This window comes from Trypanosoma rangeli (genome assembly GCF_003719475.1).
Source record: "Trypanosoma rangeli strain AM80 chromosome Unknown Tra_15.4_contig_00046, whole genome shotgun sequence".
Taxonomy (NCBI): domain Eukaryota; phylum Euglenozoa; class Kinetoplastea; order Trypanosomatida; family Trypanosomatidae; genus Trypanosoma; species Trypanosoma rangeli.
This window is the reverse complement of record NW_021705790.1, coordinates 15,242-31,839: the sequence shown is the minus strand read 5'-3', so window position 1 is coordinate 31,839 and position 16,598 is coordinate 15,242. Positions and strand designations below refer to the sequence as shown.

At 51.0% G+C, this 16,598-nt stretch overlaps 7 protein-coding genes and 1 pseudogene across 7 annotated transcripts, besides 10 other annotated features; all 8 read right to left on the bottom strand.

The window, feature by feature from the left end:
- Positions 1 to 2: 2 nt before the first annotated feature.
- Positions 3 to 24: a microsatellite.
- A 108-nt stretch (positions 25 to 132) lies between these two features.
- On the bottom strand, positions 133 to 3,672 carry TraAM80_02119 (uncharacterized protein; the record flags this gene model as incomplete). The annotated part of the gene is made up of 1 exon (XM_029379135.1): positions 133 to 3,672. One exon carries the CDS (start codon positions 3,670 to 3,672, stop codon positions 133 to 135), a length of 3,540 nt encoding a protein of 1,179 aa, XP_029241018.1.
- A 455-nt stretch (positions 3,673 to 4,127) lies between these two features.
- Positions 4,128 to 4,173: a sequence feature (GA-rich).
- Positions 4,174 to 4,179: 6 nt separating this feature from the next.
- TraAM80_02118 (uncharacterized protein) lies at positions 4,180 to 4,986 on the bottom strand (the record flags this gene model as incomplete). The annotated part of the gene is made up of 1 exon (XM_029379134.1): positions 4,180 to 4,986. The coding sequence occupies one exon, from the start codon at positions 4,984 to 4,986 to the stop codon at positions 4,180 to 4,182; it is 807 nt and encodes a 268-aa protein (XP_029241017.1).
- Positions 4,987 to 5,291: 305 nt separating this feature from the next.
- TraAM80_02117 (uncharacterized protein) lies at positions 5,292 to 6,266 on the bottom strand (the record flags this gene model as incomplete). Its single annotated transcript, XM_029379133.1, has 1 exon — positions 5,292 to 6,266. One exon carries the CDS (start codon positions 6,264 to 6,266, stop codon positions 5,292 to 5,294), a length of 975 nt encoding a protein of 324 aa, XP_029241016.1.
- Positions 6,267 to 6,467: 201 nt separating this feature from the next.
- Positions 6,468 to 6,508: a sequence feature (A-rich).
- Positions 6,509 to 7,013: 505 nt separating this feature from the next.
- On the bottom strand, positions 7,014 to 9,350 carry TraAM80_02116 (uncharacterized protein; the record flags this gene model as incomplete). The annotated part of the gene is made up of 1 exon (XM_029379132.1): positions 7,014 to 9,350. One exon carries the CDS (start codon positions 9,348 to 9,350, stop codon positions 7,014 to 7,016), a length of 2,337 nt encoding a protein of 778 aa, XP_029241015.1.
- A 525-nt stretch (positions 9,351 to 9,875) lies between these two features.
- Positions 9,876 to 11,018, bottom strand: TraAM80_02115 (actin-like protein; the record flags this gene model as incomplete). Its single annotated transcript, XM_029379131.1, has 1 exon — positions 9,876 to 11,018. One exon carries the CDS (start codon positions 11,016 to 11,018, stop codon positions 9,876 to 9,878), a length of 1,143 nt encoding a protein of 380 aa, XP_029241014.1.
- Positions 11,019 to 11,592: 574 nt separating this feature from the next.
- Positions 11,593 to 11,614: a microsatellite.
- Positions 11,615 to 11,682: 68 nt separating this feature from the next.
- On the bottom strand, positions 11,683 to 12,163 carry TraAM80_02114 (hypothetical protein; annotated as a pseudogene).
- Positions 12,164 to 12,244: 81 nt separating this feature from the next.
- Positions 12,245 to 12,271: a microsatellite.
- A 143-nt stretch (positions 12,272 to 12,414) lies between these two features.
- Positions 12,415 to 12,454: a microsatellite.
- A 60-nt stretch (positions 12,455 to 12,514) lies between these two features.
- Positions 12,515 to 12,552: a microsatellite.
- A 375-nt stretch (positions 12,553 to 12,927) lies between these two features.
- Positions 12,928 to 14,181, bottom strand: TraAM80_02113 (flagella associated protein; the record flags this gene model as incomplete). The annotated part of the gene is made up of 1 exon (XM_029379130.1): positions 12,928 to 14,181. One exon carries the CDS (start codon positions 14,179 to 14,181, stop codon positions 12,928 to 12,930), a length of 1,254 nt encoding a protein of 417 aa, XP_029241013.1.
- A 91-nt stretch (positions 14,182 to 14,272) lies between these two features.
- Positions 14,273 to 14,297: a microsatellite.
- Positions 14,298 to 14,422: 125 nt separating this feature from the next.
- Positions 14,423 to 14,456: a microsatellite.
- A 199-nt stretch (positions 14,457 to 14,655) lies between these two features.
- Positions 14,656 to 14,694: a microsatellite.
- A 106-nt stretch (positions 14,695 to 14,800) lies between these two features.
- Positions 14,801 to 16,588, bottom strand: TraAM80_02112 (putative transmembrane protein; the record flags this gene model as incomplete). Its single annotated transcript, XM_029379129.1, has 1 exon — positions 14,801 to 16,588. The coding sequence occupies one exon, from the start codon at positions 16,586 to 16,588 to the stop codon at positions 14,801 to 14,803; it is 1,788 nt and encodes a 595-aa protein (XP_029241012.1).
- Between the last annotated feature and the right edge of the window lie 10 nt (positions 16,589 to 16,598).

Sequence of the window (16,598 nt, the reverse complement as noted above, 5' to 3'; positions counted from 1 at the left end):
CTTATATATATATATATATATATACCCACAGCAGGGGCCCTGCATCACCACATTGATATGCAACATTGCAGGTCTTGCCTTTCCCAACAACTGAATCCCGCTTCGGGGTTCACCCTAACCCCTTTTGTATGGTTATGCACTCTCGTCTTCATCCGTATGCGCAACAGGCTCCTCCTCGCTCATGTGTGCACTACCCACCTCTTCCACATCCTCGGTCGCCATTCCTTCCACCTCTGATGCATTACCATCATCGTCACCGGAAGCCACACTGCGCCAGATGCGCTCAAGCTCCGCTGCATCGGTGCTATGCTGTGTTGAAGACCCCCTCTTGACACTGGTGAGGCCACTTGGGTTCGGGTGGTGACCAGGCTGAATAAACCAGCGGTAGTACTCGTCGTCGTATATCTTCTCCTCGGGTGTTGCAATCTCTGTCTTGTAGCCAAGCGTACCATCGCTTGCGCTACGACGCAGATTACGAGCCCATGGTTCAACTGCGGATATGGCCTCTTCAAGCGGTTTAAAGAGGCGCTCCTGCAAAAGAGCGGTGTCTTTTTCCTCGCTCGTCACACCCTCCGAGGCCTCACGAGAGGGCCAGTAATTATGAATACCGCGACCCTCTTCGTCATACACGGCACGTTCCGCGGCACGATATTGTGCCTCATAGTTTTCCAGTGAGCCCTCCGTAAAGCCGTCACGCCGCCAAGAAGAGGCAGTATCCTCCCATGGGTGCCGCGCCATTTCGTAGAAGCTAACATTTTGGGGCACGTGGGCGTTGGGCTGCAATGGCGGTGCCACAGGGGTCCCCTTTGCGTCCACCTCGCCAAGTCCCTGCACCACCTCCAAGCCACCTGCATCCTCCACCATACCAGTGATACGGTTTGCCTTGGCGCACTGAGTCTGAACGTAAAGCGGGGCAATGCCTTCACCACTGTACACCAACGGGGTGCGAAGTTGCAACACATCAGACTCTAAGACATCTTGCAGTGTGCGTGGGTTCCAACGAGGCCGCAACAGAAACCGATGACCCTCAATTTCGACGTTCCGCTCAAACACTTCCTCAAAGTCAGGCAATGGTCGAGTCGGTTGATGTGTCTTATGTATGTTGCGCCGACGCTCCTCCCGAATCTCCTCCCACGTCTCTGCTGACTTGTCTGTATGCACACCTACGCGGTAGAAGTCAGGTCGCCGAAGAAGTCGTGAAACGTATTTAAACTCGGTTGCGAGTGACTCAGCCAGCGGCATGACACTATCGGCCAAGCCATCACCACGCACCTCTGTCAGCATCTCATAAGCTGCCCGAAGTGCAAAGGGCGACTGCAGCAACAGTTGGTGCTTTACCGCATACGCCCACTCAGAGAAATACAGAGTGTTACGTTTGACAATAAAGTAGATGGGTGGATACTTTAACTCTGACTTTGGATCTTCAATGCCGGGATCTGCATGAAGCAATTGCATGAGCTCTTCATCACTGTAAATAGGGCAGGTGTCCAAGGTGGGGAGATACCAACCCAGCTCAATGTCGCGGCCGTCCGGCATCCCAAAGGAGGCCAGCACCTTGCGCTTCAGCGCATCGAGGGATGCAGTATATCGCGACTCCTCCTTTTTGTTTTTATTCTCCAGGTTCTCATGTTGTTGGAGGAAAAACACAAAATCAAAGGAAACTAGTTTCCCTTCACAACCCTCCAAACGAGCGTAGACGTGACGAGAATGAGGTGCACCACGTAAACTACGGTGAGCGTGGTATTCTTGCTGTCTTTGGCGACGCCAGGCGGCCAGTTTTTCCGTGTCCCTGTGAACGACAACATTCTCTGTGCCATACCGCTCCAGTACATAGGCATTGAACACCTCAGATGCGTGCTGAAGCGCCACCTCATCCTCCGGTGGTGTGATGTCCCACGGAGAGTGTGTGTACCGTAGGCGATGGCTCTCTAACTTCAACAACCCAGCCTCGACACTATCAAGGGTATACGGAGTACACTGCGAGTGGTCCCATGTGTTGTGTTGCGCAGTAAACGGTAGACACTCAATTTCACCAAGGGTGTCAACAATGTGTCTAACAGAAGGCTGATCGGCAAAGGCATCCTCAATCCAGCGTGCTCGCACAGGTGTGATGGCAACACGCTCCATCGCCGATGAGTGAGCTTCTCGCATCTTGAAACACGTCTCAAGGAGGTGCCCTAACTGCCAGGCGACGGCATCGTTATGCATGTGCTCGGTAGCGTCGAACCAATCCTTAATATGGTAGCTCATGTCTGAAATGTTCGTAAAGAGATCGGTCCAGCCCAGGCGAAGAGCATCGCCTGCAAAAAGGGAGGTACCTGTCAAGACAATAAACTCTGCCAGGCCTGGGTATTTTAACGACGTCTCCGGACGCGCAAGCAACCGAGTGAGACCACCATATGGAGTAATTCCCACATTGGGACCATCAAAAATAAACTCTGAAGCATCCTTAAGGGCACAATACTTGGAGTACACAGATACCCCACAGCCTGTGCCCCGACACTTACCATTCGTCAGTGCCATCAGTGGACGCGGGGCAGTATACACCCGCCATATAAGCGCGGCATGTTGACGAAGAGCATCATCCGCACGATCCACATACCCTGACGCATCTCGAAGCAGCTGCCCCACCACACGCTCCTCCGTCTTGGTAGAATCCGTGGATGCCGTGAACGCCACAGAAGAGGAAGAAACGCCTGCATCCCTGCCAAGAATTGCACGTGCCCGTTCTCGCAGCAACTCCGCCATATGCAAGTCAAAGCCAAGCATCTCATAGTTGAGACCACCACAAAAGTAGTTTGTAAGTCCTGATTGCGCCGCCTCCAAAACGGTAAGCTTCGAGTAAACAGCATTTGTCGCAACATCAATTTCTGTGCTTAACTCACTGGCTGTCTTCCCGCTCAGATGTTGATGTGTCATTGGTTCATTAATCATGATCGTCTTAGAGAAGCGGCCGTCATTGCCGGTGATGGTGCGGTCGGCGTTGAGCGGTCTTGACATTGCCTGCATCATTTGACGATCAAATTCGCCAAGAAATGGTGAATTCAGACCGGGCACCTTGCCATTGCTGTGACCGCGGTTATCCAGCCGAAAGTAGGCGGCCCCATGGGTATCCGATTGCGTCATGAGCGGCCCAAGTAGACTTCGCGACGGCAGCACACTCAAATCAATGCTGCCCTCACCGGGACGCCGTTTGGAAAACATCTTGTTCCAGTGCTCTGGATGGGAGAAAACGTGACGATTTGGATCAAACGATGCGTCCAAGTCTGGATGAGGGCCAAGCGAGGGGTCCTGCTCCGCGCACCATGCTTGGGTGTCACCGTTGCCCTCGGCCGTACGCGTCGGGTGCAGTTGATCATTGAAGTCAAAGGCAACACGTTGATGACGGTGTGGCAGGCGGGCCTGGCCCTGCTCCTTTCCCCAGTGCATGTAATCAATATAGTCTTTGTTCACGCGGAAGCGTTGGTGGGTATTGTAGTGTGTAAGAAATTGTATCCCGGATTGCCGGTTCGGGTGATTGGCGTAGCGTTGGTAGAAGCGAAACTCAATCGGAGTCGCCAGTGGGCGGTATTCACGTACGTCTAATGTCTTAATACCATGCTGCGACGTTCCATAAATCAGCGGCAGTGCGGTATATCGATGACCGTCAGGCAACACCCTCCTCCGCAGCATTTTCCGACTTCAGTCAACACAATCAGCAGCCAAAACAAGGTTAGACAAACGAATAAAAGAAAAAAAAATGATCCCGCAAGTGCAATAGATGAACGGTATTCACCGTCTCGACTACTGCGGCGGCAGCAATTCGTGTTAATCTTTCCACTACTATTAACACCACTATTCCCATTAGCCAATCACGTCCGTGGTATAAAGACGTCCAGAAAAAAAAAAAGGCGCATCTATCACCCGTAGGGCAGTACACAATAAATACAACCTACTGATTGCATCTGTGGAGGCTTGCACACCATCCCGGTAGTGCTGCTCTGCACACCCACGCTCATAGGCAGAGGAGGAGGAAGCGTGTGAAAGAACCATAGAGACATCAACAACCTACAAATGTATTCGCCAAAAACCACATGTGTCACTCACAACACAGTCCAGCTACACCACAACAAATGGGTGCATGTACTTCCTCCTCCTTCGTCTCTCCTTCTTTTTCCCCATCCCTTCCCTTCTAGGAGCCTAAAATGTCAACAACTGCTTGTGAGCCTTGAAGACATTCTGGTACATGTCCCATTCTCTGTTCATAAAGATGCAGAGCTCGATATTCTTGTCTTGCCTCAGCAGATACTCCCGGTCAAAGACATGCAGCTGCTCAAAGGCCATGTTCAGTGCTGATTGAGTGATGGGTGGTAACTGATTGTAGATTGGTCCTGACTGTGCCCCGTGAGAAATTGGGGCGACACGCAACGCGTCGGCTTCACTCATCACAAACTCATGCAATACATTGCGGTATGCACGGGAAAGCTCCAGTACGGCCTCTCGCTCCGACCACGTGCCCTCTCGGAAGTCCGGTGCAATGACATGAATCACATTTTTTTCACCATACCGAAACCATTTGGCGTCACAAACACGCGATATCGCCCGTACGACTTCGTCCGGGAAAGGTCCACGCAGCCTCAGCCAGTTGTAAATGGCCCCCGAGGCCCCTGTTGCACCATCAGCTGTAGCAAAGATATGACGCATGTCGGCAGAGTCTACCACAACAACGCTCTCGTCTGGTTCACTACCGGCGCGGATCATTCCACCCTGAAGTGTCATCTGATTTCCAAGAACGCCGTAGGGAGCTACGACAATCTTGCGCATAAACCGTTCTTCGGGCGAGAGGTAGTAATATGACATGTACTGCTGCCGAAACACGAACGCCATGGCACCAATGCCAACCAAGACACGAATCCACGGGAAGGGCCGGATGATATTTACACCAAAAAGAGGTCGTGGGGCGCGCCTGCGCCCATCACGCGTAAAATCCTCCTTGTACGATACCATCGCTAGCCACACTGAAAGAAACCAAAGAGGAAGTAAGAGACAACAAAAAGAGGAAAAGAAGCGTAACGACATTTTATTTTTGCATATAGCAAAGCGGCTAAAATCCACGTTCAACGCAGCTGAGTTGCCTACACGCGCACATGGAGATCCGCACACACACAAATATGCATGCAAAACGTGCTGCCGCTACGGCAGCTGTAAATGAACAAGAACACTAAGTAAGTAAGCAAAACACTACGCACTCGCACTCAGACTCATCCACTAGCTCAAAGGAATAATATAAATATTTGTTTTCTTTGGCACTATTAAAATGGCGGGATAAATCCACCTCCAGCGCCGCCAAAGCCTCTAGCGCCTCCTGGGCCAAAGCCCATTTGAAAGGCTGGACCTCCCGGCGGAGCCAAATTGTCTGGGTCAGGTTCTCCGGGAAACACACGCCCTCTACCCCGGCCCCGCATACCACTCCCGTCTGGCAGATCACCAGGAAACATCGGGTCATAGCGGACAGGCATGACACCGCCACCATGAAAAGCTCTGGGGCCAAGCATCATTCCACCACCAGAACCACCTTCCGGGGACAAACTGCCTCCAGGCACCAGGTCGCCTTCACCGTAACGAAAACCAGGTGGTCTCGGGGCCGTACCTGCGAACATTGGCTGGGTGACGCCCTGTGGTTCAGTAACGTAAGGTGCGGCAGGAATATACTCCTGACGACTCTCTACTGCCTGCCGTGGTGGCTCTGCTCTCAAAGACATTGCCCCGTTTCCGTCGCCACTGTTGTTGTTGCTGTTGCTGTCGTAAGGGCGATATTGCTGTCGGGTGATATGGTCGAATAGTGCTGGCCGAAGCCGTGCAACGGCCGCGTTTGCTGCCTCCGCCGTCCACTGTGTCGTTTCGAGCAAACTAGACTTAAGCGGTTCACACTCTGTGCAGAGTGAAATAGTTACAGGCTCTCTCGAGACGGCAGTGTCGTTTTGGTGCTGCAGAATTAACACCAAATGGGTGTTGTCCGTAGGAACCCACTTTACCCTTACAATGTTATCACCCGTATCGCCCAGACGATAGTGCATTTCCACCACTGGTGGCGTTCCTTGACCTTCCCTTTGCAACGCCAGCCATGCCTCAGTCACGCTGGGCGACTCTGCTGTCGCTCCATTGGTGTGGCAACACTTCCACGTCTTCTTGTCCCCAACGTCACCATCATGTATGGCAGACATCATAAGAAAAATTGCCCGCACAATCGGTGTCATTGCCGCCGTTAAAGCGGTAGCGAGCTCCATCACCTGTGTATACTGTGAAAGTTGAACCGTTCAAACGGCGTATAAAATAGTTTCGTGTGTCAAAATGTGTCCTTTCGGGGTTAACAAACAACGCGGAACTCTTCCTTGCTTTTGCTGTTTCTTGTCGCTTTCAAAGACATGAACCTCAAATAAAAAATAAGTAATTGAGGGGACTAAGAAGGCAGGCACACATCACAATGCTTGTTTTTTCTTTCCTTTTTTTTTCTTTCTCTCTCTCTCTCACCTACAAAATACATTCCCTCTCCTCATGAAGATGGCAGAGCACAACAGGCAGCAAAGGCATCAGCAAGCACAACAGAAGAAGATACCTGTGGAAATACAAGCAACGAGGAGAACCAGCACCAGCACCAATTGAGGTGACCACAATCACGGAGAAAGAAGTAAGCAAACAAAAAACTGTTTGTTTTTATTTTATTTCTGGTGTATGTGTGCCTTGGTTTCTTTGTGTGTGTTTCTGAGAAGGATGGAGGGTAATCCTTTTCCTTGTTGTTTTTCGACCCTATTTTACATAAATGCGTGTATTTATGCAAATAAATACTCACAGAGGCATATATTGTATATGTATATAGACGAAGCCACCACCTCCGCTTCGGTCATTCCCTTCGCGTATATATATATATGTTGTATATTCCCTCTATCCCCTGTACTCTCGTTTAGGCGCAGTTGAGCTCATTTCACTTTACATCACGGTCGTGACACATAATTTCTTCCTTTTATTGAAGATCTTCACAGCGTGATTTCCGTCTGCTGAACCTTCGCCTTCAAGGCCTGTCGCTCCGCCACCATGGCCTCACGGGCCTTGCACATCTCCTGCCGCAGCACCGCACGCTCCATTTCAAGTGATAACGCCGCCTCACGTTTGGAAAGAAGCTGCAGCACCGTCTCGAGCTTCGCAAACTCCGTCACGCGCTTGTTGCGTACCACGGCAAAGGATTTCGCCTCCATATCCTCGCGTTCTCTCTCTTGCCGCGTCACCAACTCCGCTTCTCGCTGGTGCTGCAATTCATCAAACAACTTATTGTGCTTCTCCTGCTTCTTGATAGTCTCCTCCTTGAGGCTATTGATTTTTTCAGCAGCCGCAGTGAGGACCTCCTTCGTGCGCGTGCGCTTCTTTTCCTCCTCCAGCGCGCGTCGTGCACGCGCCTCCTTGGAGCTCTGCCGAAAGCGCACGAGACGCTCCTCCACCTTCTGTTGTTGTTCCTCTGCTAATTGTCGCACCTTCTCTTCATGCATCGCAGCCCGCTTCCGTACCAACTCCCGCAGCCCCATGGACTTTGCCGCACTCTCCAAGATCTTTGCATGCAACTCCTCCCGTCGCCGTTCCTGTTCCTCGTGCAGACGATGCAGTTTCTCCTCCTTCGCCTCATGTTTTTGCTGAATCATCAACTTCTGCTTCTCCTGCCTCTCTGCCACACGCTCAAAGCGGAGGTGGCGCTCCTCTGCAAGCCGCTGCTGCTCCTTGCGACGGTGCTCCATCTTCTGCTGTTGCGCCTCCACATATCGTGCCTGTCTTTCCGCCGCCCGTGCTTGGCGCTCCTGAAGTACCTTTCGGTAAAAGGCCTCCCGCTCAGCAATTTTTTGCCGCTGAAGCGCAAGACGCTCCGCTGCCCGCTCATGTGCAAGTCGTTCCTCTGCCTTCTTCGCTTCAATTCTTGCTTGCGCCTCCTCTTCCGCCCGCAGCTGTCGCTCATCCGCTATCAGTTGCCGCGTATGCAGGTCCTTTGCATAGTTTATTTGCTTCTCTAGTCGATTTCGTTCCATCAACAGCGCGCGTTGCCTCCGCTCGTGATCAATTTTGAGGGAGGCCGGAATCTCCACCACAATATTTCGCTTCCCGTCATTACGAAATGCCTTCAGTACATCTGCCAGGTTAACGCTACGGCATAACTCCATATATTTCTCACTCAGGGTTTGAAGCAAATTTTCACGACATCGTTGTTTGCGCTCAATGCGCATGCGTTTCACCAACTGACGCAGCTCTGGATCTGTTGGAAGAAGTGCACCATCGTGAATGGTGGTGTGCGGCACCAAGTCATCTACGGCAATGCCGTTTTGCAGCATTACAATAACAGAGCGTGGAGAATTGAGGGATGGGACGCTGGCACCGTTTTCAGGGGGATGCCATGTATGCAACGTCACAAAAGAGCTGGGATACCGTGACCCATGCATCCACCTCAGATCGATGTTACGCAGATCCAATTTAAATGATTCGCTATACTCCGGCGGGGTGCAAAGAAGGACACGAAGTAATTGTGCACAGTGTTCGGCACTTAACACTTTCTCAGATTTTGACTGAGGCAGTCCTCCTGAACTACCGCTAACAGCACCACTTTTCCTTGATGAAGCAGGGCGCAACTGTTTTTCCGGCACTGTTGGCCTTATCGTCTCCATTTTCATTTCAGGTTGAGGCTTCGATTCTTTTTCTTGCGACGTTTGCTGTAGTGGTCGCGTTGGAGACAATTTCTTCTGTGCTGCTACGGGTGCTGTCTTCTTTTCTGATGTTTCCAGCACTGTTGCTTCAGGTGGCAAAGGTGGATGCACTGGTATGGAAGGAGCCCTTGTGGGGCGCACCGACCGATTACGACTCATAGTCAGTGGCAGGACATGCTCGGGCAGCGGAACTGATGTCGATGCCACCGTTGAGGGTTGCATTAAACTTGTATTTGCAGCTTCGTTTAATGTGAATGCTGCGGGCTGTGCGTCTGCTGCTTCATACCGCGGTGACTGTCCAGAGATGGCGGCTGAATACGAGGATTGCCTGTTCTTCTTCCGAAATCGCCTAGAGGCCTCATACTCGCGCTCGGCAAGGGTTGGTTCGTCACGTGACGGCAGCCGTCTGTCGAAGTCTACGGGGACAAACTTCAGGCCGAGCGTCCGCGTTGTCTCGGGGGTTCCAAGGTGGTGCTTGAACAACTCCGACTCGTACTTTTCATAGTCACACAACAGTCGAATGCGGGCCCTTTCATCTACAACTTTGGGAATGTTTGGAATAACGATACCTTGCCCCCGCTCTTTCGTGGAAGTGTTCCTGTAAAAGAATGACACCTTCTTCTCGGGTAACATGGCAGCCGCACACCGCCTGCAAGCCGTCACTCACACCAACTAAAAGACGTCTGACCAATTTGTTTTTGATTATGCGCCTCGTCTTCCCTCCCTGATTTCGTTCCTCAATGAATGCGTAGAAACGCCCCAGGCCGGAAAATACGATGCACCTTTTTCCTTTTGCTTTTTGTTTCACTCGCCCTCCCTTCTCCCGTTCTCGGTATGCACGTCGCGGCCAAGCACTGCACAGAGAAAGAAAGAGAAAAAACAACAACAACAGCAACGAATGTGAAAAAATAAAAAGGAAGGAAACGCGTGAATGAGAGCAGATGAAGACATCACTGCAGCAAACAACCGCACCCTGTTCTTTCTTCTTCTTGTGTGTGTGTTTTTTTTCTTTTTTGCTTGTAGACTTCTTTCATTGTGGTTGCATTGGTTGGCGATGACCGCTCGTCCTCGTCCCCCACGCTCTGTTCCTCCCGCTATTTTACATTCGGCACGCTTCCCTTCTTGAAGACTTTTCCTCTCACACCCACCTTTTGGATGCTACGCCCTCACATGCATGGCAGCGGCACCCTTTTCGTAGTATTCCTTCCTAGAAAGACACAATTGTGAAAATGTAGGCATCGACGCCACGACTGATGCGCCAACCCAGGCAGCCAGGTCTCGATCCGGGAAGGCAATGCAGTTGATGCCCTGTTCTCCATTAGTATTCAGCGCCAACATGTCTTGTCGCAGCCGCTGCTCGATGCCGGGAAACAATGTATTCCCGCCCCCAAGCACAACGTTCTCCAGTAAATGAGACTGTGTAAACGGTGGGGCTTTCCGCACAACGTGCGTCACCGCCTCTGCCCAGCCAACCTCCCCACCGCCACTATCACAATCCTTCAACGGGTGAAACAGGAGCTCGGGAACCATAAACTGACTTTCCTGAAGGTAAATGTGCTGTTCATCAGGCAACTCATAGCTATCATGTTGTGTCTTATTTCCAAAATTCATCATCTCCACCTCCGCGTTGGCAGCGACGTAGCAGCAGGAACGCTTAATTTTTTCCACAAGACAGCGATCATCCGCCGTGGAGAGGGCGTATCCTTTACCGCGCAAATATCCAAACAAACGATCCGTCAAAGTACGCCCAGCTATGGAAGAGGAATGGAAGGCGTGCTGCAAGTTGTAACCCTCCCAGATGGCATTTACCGTGGTACAGTCCTCTCCGCTATCCAAAACGAGACCCGAAGTGCGCCCAGTGGAGTACACTGACGCGGCTGCAGCATTCGTCATGGCGAGGAGTGGAACGTCAAATGCTTCAAAGAAAAGTTCGCAGATGTGTTCGCGGTCCTCACGTGAGGTGGAGACTGGTTCCACCCATAGAAGTGGTGTTTCATTCGGGACTACAGGAAGCCAGGTATACAATGCATCATGTAGGATGTGCTCAAGACCCGTGTAACTGACTATACGTCGGCCTTGTACAGGGTAACTGAGATTCAAGAGTCCTCGCCGTTCCCACGCCGCCTCACCAGCAAAGGTGTCACTGTGGTGCTGCAACAGAGACCCGATCACGCCGCAATGCTGCGGAGTTCCCACAATAGTTGATTGCACCACGCGTGGTGCCTCCTCCCCACCAAAGCCGAGCCTAGTGTTGCATGACCCCACATCCAACACTGCAATAGGATGCTGATGATGCGGCATTGGTGGCGCGAGAGACCGGCAAATATATTCACCGCCACCACCACTACTACTGCCACACACACACACACAATAATAATAATAAAAAAAAAAGGATGGTAAGTGTGTAGTCCATGTTTCGGAATGCAGTCAGAATTGGAATAACAACAACAATCACAATTCGCCGCAAGTATTTCAAAATTTAACAAATATGAGACATTGGAGAAGGCGTCAAAACAGAAAACAACTCTTCACCTAATACTAACTAACCCCACACTCCGACTTGCACCCACGGGAACAAACTCACATTATTAACAATGCCAATAATAGGATGTATATATGCACACACCTGGATGCATACCTTTTTTTCTTCATTCCTTGTTCTTTCATCCTATCTCACCCTGATGTAGCGTTATCACCCAATGCTACCCTACCCCCTTTCCCATTACCCCCACCCTTCCCAGGCAGAGACATACACCACTACTGGCTCTGCAGCAACACTTCTTTTTCTTTTACTTATTTTCTTCTCAGAACCTATTTTTTGGTTTTTATACAGACCCTTCTAATTTCTCCTCATCCTCTCCCATTCTATTGTTGACGTCGTCGTCGTCGTCGTCGTCCCAATCATAATCCTTCATCTCGGTGGCAGAGGAAAAAGGGCAATATACACGATAAGTGACCTTTTTCACTTTTGTGGTGAAAAATCACCGGTGCGGCTGACGTACAGGTCATCCTGCGGTGCATCAAATACGGCCGGTCTAATGCCAATGGCTTCTCTTGTCCCCTCAATCGCATCCCTGCGGGACTCAAGAACTAAATTCATCTCCCTATTGCGTTGGTAAAACTCATGCTCATTAAGTACTCCTAAAATCCAGCACTGCTTGTGTGTATTGAGGCTAAATGGTTGCTAACAAAAGTAGACAAAAATAACGATGACCGCGACGCCCACTAGAGTCGCAGAGAGGAATATATTTGATCCAGCACCAAGAGCATAAGAAATATTTTCCCCTCACTGTGAGTGCGCTGCGCCTGCTGAATAGACGCCACCCGCGTATGGGCGTTCATATTATTTGTTTCGATAAAGCATCCCCTTCTCAGAGGCACGCGCGCCAGGGGAGAATGCGTGCAGGTACGGTTTTATCCCGTTCCACAATGTTTGCCGAAGCATATCCCTTCCTCTCACCCTTATTATTGGGTGTTTGTATGCGTGTGCTTGTGATTACTCTTTAGTATCACGCACTCCCAATTAATTTTTGTTGTTGATGTTGCTTTTGTTGAAGCCGGATGGTTCCTGAGTGGCACCTACGCCTATTCCCAAGTCAAGAGAGTAACTAGGCGAGGTCCTCAAAACTTTTTGATTCCTTCGCCATAATGTATGCGTGTTTGGCGCCCCACCTGCAACCAACAGAGAAAATAACGGAAAAGGCAAAAAATAATAATACAAAATACAAAAAAAAAAAGGACATTACGAAATTATACACGACAAAGACAATCACCGCCATTACAGGAAAAAAAAGGCAAAAAACAACAACAACAACAACAACAGCACATACACACACATACTTACATATATTATATAAAGTGAAAGATGCAGGCAGATGGATACATGGCCAGGTGCAATGGTGGTGTTTGCTACATGGTTTAGTCTTCGCTTCACTGTCACTTTCATGAATTTCCCGACTTCCAAAATTGATCAATGCTTCCGGCTGTTTTCTTAGGTGACGGATTGATTTATCCCCCGGTAACCTCGTCAACCCGATTTTTTCTCTCTCTCCTTTACTATTTTCCTTTTTGTTGTTGTTGTGTAAAGAGGAAACAAAAAAAAACAAAAAAAGTTTTCTTTTCCGCATTCAATTCCTTCTCCCTCGCAATGGTACATAAGATAATTGATGCTGCGTATGGAGACGCAGGAGGTGTTGTCGAGGAGAAGACGCTACGCCAAGTATCCCATCGCTGCAGCCTTGTTCTTGAACTGCTCGATGCCGCAAAGGCCATCCTGGGCGATGCTTGCAAACACCTCATCGATTTGACTGTCGTTGAGCCCGAAGTCAACCTTCCTGCACAGTCTCCGTATTTCTTCTAACGGACGACCACCCGCAAAGTACTCAGACTTTACGCCAAGTTGCACATAATGGCAAGGATACAAAAGGTGCGGCACGCGCGCCTCGTCTTCCAACTCCGTGAGGGCCACCGACCTGCCGCTTTGTTTGCTGTCAAACGTACATGCAAACCTTGAACGCCTCACACTGCCCTCACCACCGTTGTCGCCAGTAGTTGTGGTAGCACCTTCTATTAAACCCGCCTCTGAGGTCGCCGCGCGGTCGCCCTGCTTCTCGAGTGCCTGCAGTGTGGCAGGGTGTCGCGCCCAGCTGCTAAGCAATGCGCGAGCGTTGTCGCCATCCCCTCGGCGCGAACGCCGCACAGCACGCTTTTCCGCCGTCGCTTTAAACGTGGAGTTATCAAAGCCGTATGAACGTGGTTTACCAAGCTCCACCTTCCCCACCATCCGGTGGTCCTTCACAAATTTTGGAAACACATTCGACACGAGACAATTCTCACGCATCACATCCGCCGACGTCATGGCATCCTTCGCAAAGGTCTTCCCGAAACGGTGTTGAGTTGGGTCGATGCCAACGCTCTCCCAGTTGTAGCCTCGATCCTTGCGCTCGCCGACGGGGTGAAGAACGTCCACGTCCTTACCGCTGTACATGACTCTCTCGACGCTCTCACTCGGGTCTGAAGGAATGCCAAACCCATCACGAGGGACGACCACCTCGTACGGTGGTACCGGTGCGTGACCGAGTGGGCGGCGAACGGAAGAAAGATACATGTGCTCCAGCTGCTCATTCATCAGTGCCGACAGACGATTCGTATCAGGCTGTAAACACAAAAACGCAGTTTCGCTGACATCGTTTTTGAGACCGTGACGTATGGACTCATCGACTGGGGGGTCGCGCGCACGACCGTAATGTCGGGAGGTTCGGCCAACCTCACCACCACGTCTGTGGGACTTGATGAGGTCTGGCGTGACACTGCCGGACAAGTAATAATCAGACAAAAGCTGCGCAACAGTGCCGCAGTCACGTGGAACGACAAGACCGGCAGTGCGTATCTGCGGGGCAATGTGGCGCCGTAGCCGAGATCCGCCAAGCGTGTTATCATACACCGTACATGAGGGCTCAGGCATGATACCTCCCCGTCCTCGCTCTCTTCCTTATTGCTGCCCCTTATTTTGTCACCCCCCCTCCCCCCCGATAAAGTATGTACACCTCACTGCGACACACACAGACACACACACACACAATACGGCCCTCTTCCTTTTGCCACTGTCGTACATACCAAGCAAGAGCCAAAGAAACAAACCATAAAGAGTAAAAAGAGAGAAAATGCACACAAATCACTTCCATCCAAATTCAGATGCAATGCAACTCTATCTCTCTCTCTCTCTATCTATCTCTCTCTGTATGTGTGTTCAACTGACATCTGGATGCATATACTTCTACGTCCATGGACAATGACTAATAATGGCGGTGGAAGAGGTCGTGGTTATTGATGTCGGTAATAGCATTCACCTACCACACACACCCACGTGCAGCGACAATCCACGCGGGCACGCGTGATACAAAGATGCGCATATACAAACATAACAGCAAAACGGGGGCAACACACACATAAACAACATCAATTAAAAACAACAACACAGCTCTCACTTTCACCTTCTGTTTTTTTTTTTTTTTTACACCACGCCATAGGACGCGTCCCGCCCTTCGTAGGACTGCGTAGGGGTGATGGCAGTGAAGGGCAAGTTACTCCCGCCTCTCGTGGGCACCTTCGCTGGCGGTGGAGGCATCCGCCACTGGATCCCGTAGCGGGTCATCGTCGCGCGAGGAGTTGTCACCCACGGGCGTGCTCGCAGAGGGGTTTGGGGACTGCAGGACCTCCGTCTCCACGTCGTACAGCCGTCGGTTAAACCCCGTCAGGCGCAGAAGCCGCTCAGGCGACCGCAGCAGGTCGACCAGCTCGAAGTACACCGACTGCTCCAGCCGCAGGTCGCTGCACTCCCGTGCCAGCTCAATGTACTCAATCAGCTGGGCGACCGGGGTGGGGTCCGCCATGGCAGTCAGCACCGCGTGCTTTGCCTTATCTGAAAACATTCCCCGGAAGATTCGGCCCAAGGCGAGCACAAACGTCGTGTAGAGAGCGACGATACCGATACCCTGCAGGAAAGACACACCACCCACCGAGGGATCAGAAAGAATCACAAAGTACATCGACACCGGGTTGTAGCCGCCATCCCCGTTCTGTCGCTCAAAATCAAAGTTGTTGCAGCCCTCACCGGTGGAGAGACAGTGCCACTCTGGAAAGCGTGTGAGGTTGTCACTCGGGACATTTCCGCCCGTAAAGAGTGATTGACACTTCACACACCAGTAACGGACAGTGCTGTTTAGCATCGGCTCCACATCCTGCCGGAGCACAATACTACAGTCTATGACATTTTTTCCGGTCCCATCGTCAAAGGCAGAAAAACCATCGGGATGAGCAAAAAAAAAGGGACTGTAGAAGTTTTGCAGCAGTACGTACTTTGTGTCATTTGCAACAGGACTGTTCAACATATGGTGAATCTCACGAGCAGTCTTCCAGGAAAATGTCCAACTTCGCGCGTACAAGACGGGATTCGACGTCCCACTGCGTGAGAGTTCGAGTGACTGATACAGTTGAATGTCGGTTTTGTTATTCATCGCCGCTGTAAGCTGCTCATTGAGCTGCCGAAATGCATGCGGGCTGATTGACCAAAGATCATTGCTGCAGGAACTTACCGGTACTAGTTGCAACGTCTTTTTCGTGTTCATGATCCCCTCCTGGTCCAGCGAGGGACGTGTGCGGGCCAACCACAAAGCCCAGTCGTTAGGAATCGTCTCAGTGGTAAATGTCGTTGAAACATAAAACGGCTGCAAGGACATAAACGATAGGCCCACTCGCAGCTGCATCACCTTATTGGACTCTATGGAAGGATTAAAGGTGGAGTAATACACCAGCGGAGCCATCAGCGCCAATAGGATCATGGCGAGACGCAAAAGGCCAACACTGAGCTTTGCGGAACGGCAAATGGACATGCCCAGCATAGGCTGCTGTTCACGCGCTTCATGTATTTTGCACCGTCGTTCAAAGACAATGTGGTAGAGGTCCTCAATCGTGAGAAAATCATCAAGGTTTAGCGCTGTCTTCTCCACAGTCCAGTCCGTCACCACACGCACTTCCCAGAGGAACGGAACTCCACGATACAACGCATACAACGACGCCGCAACCCAAGATCGGCCGGCTGTGTATGTAAACGGGTCATGTCGACGATGCCGTGGGTACCCCACACGCAGCTGAAGGACCGCGATTGTCAAGGCAATAATCTTCAGCGTGAAGAACACGTTCCCCACGAAACGGGACCGTACCGTCACAAGGTGTCCCCATAACAAGTAACAGAGACAGTAACCAACACCACTTAAGATGTTCAAAAGAAGCTTTCCCTTCATACAACGCGTGACGTACAACATGCGATCGGCAATCATATACAAGATTGAGAGAAGGGCCACAACCACCATGGGACCCGGG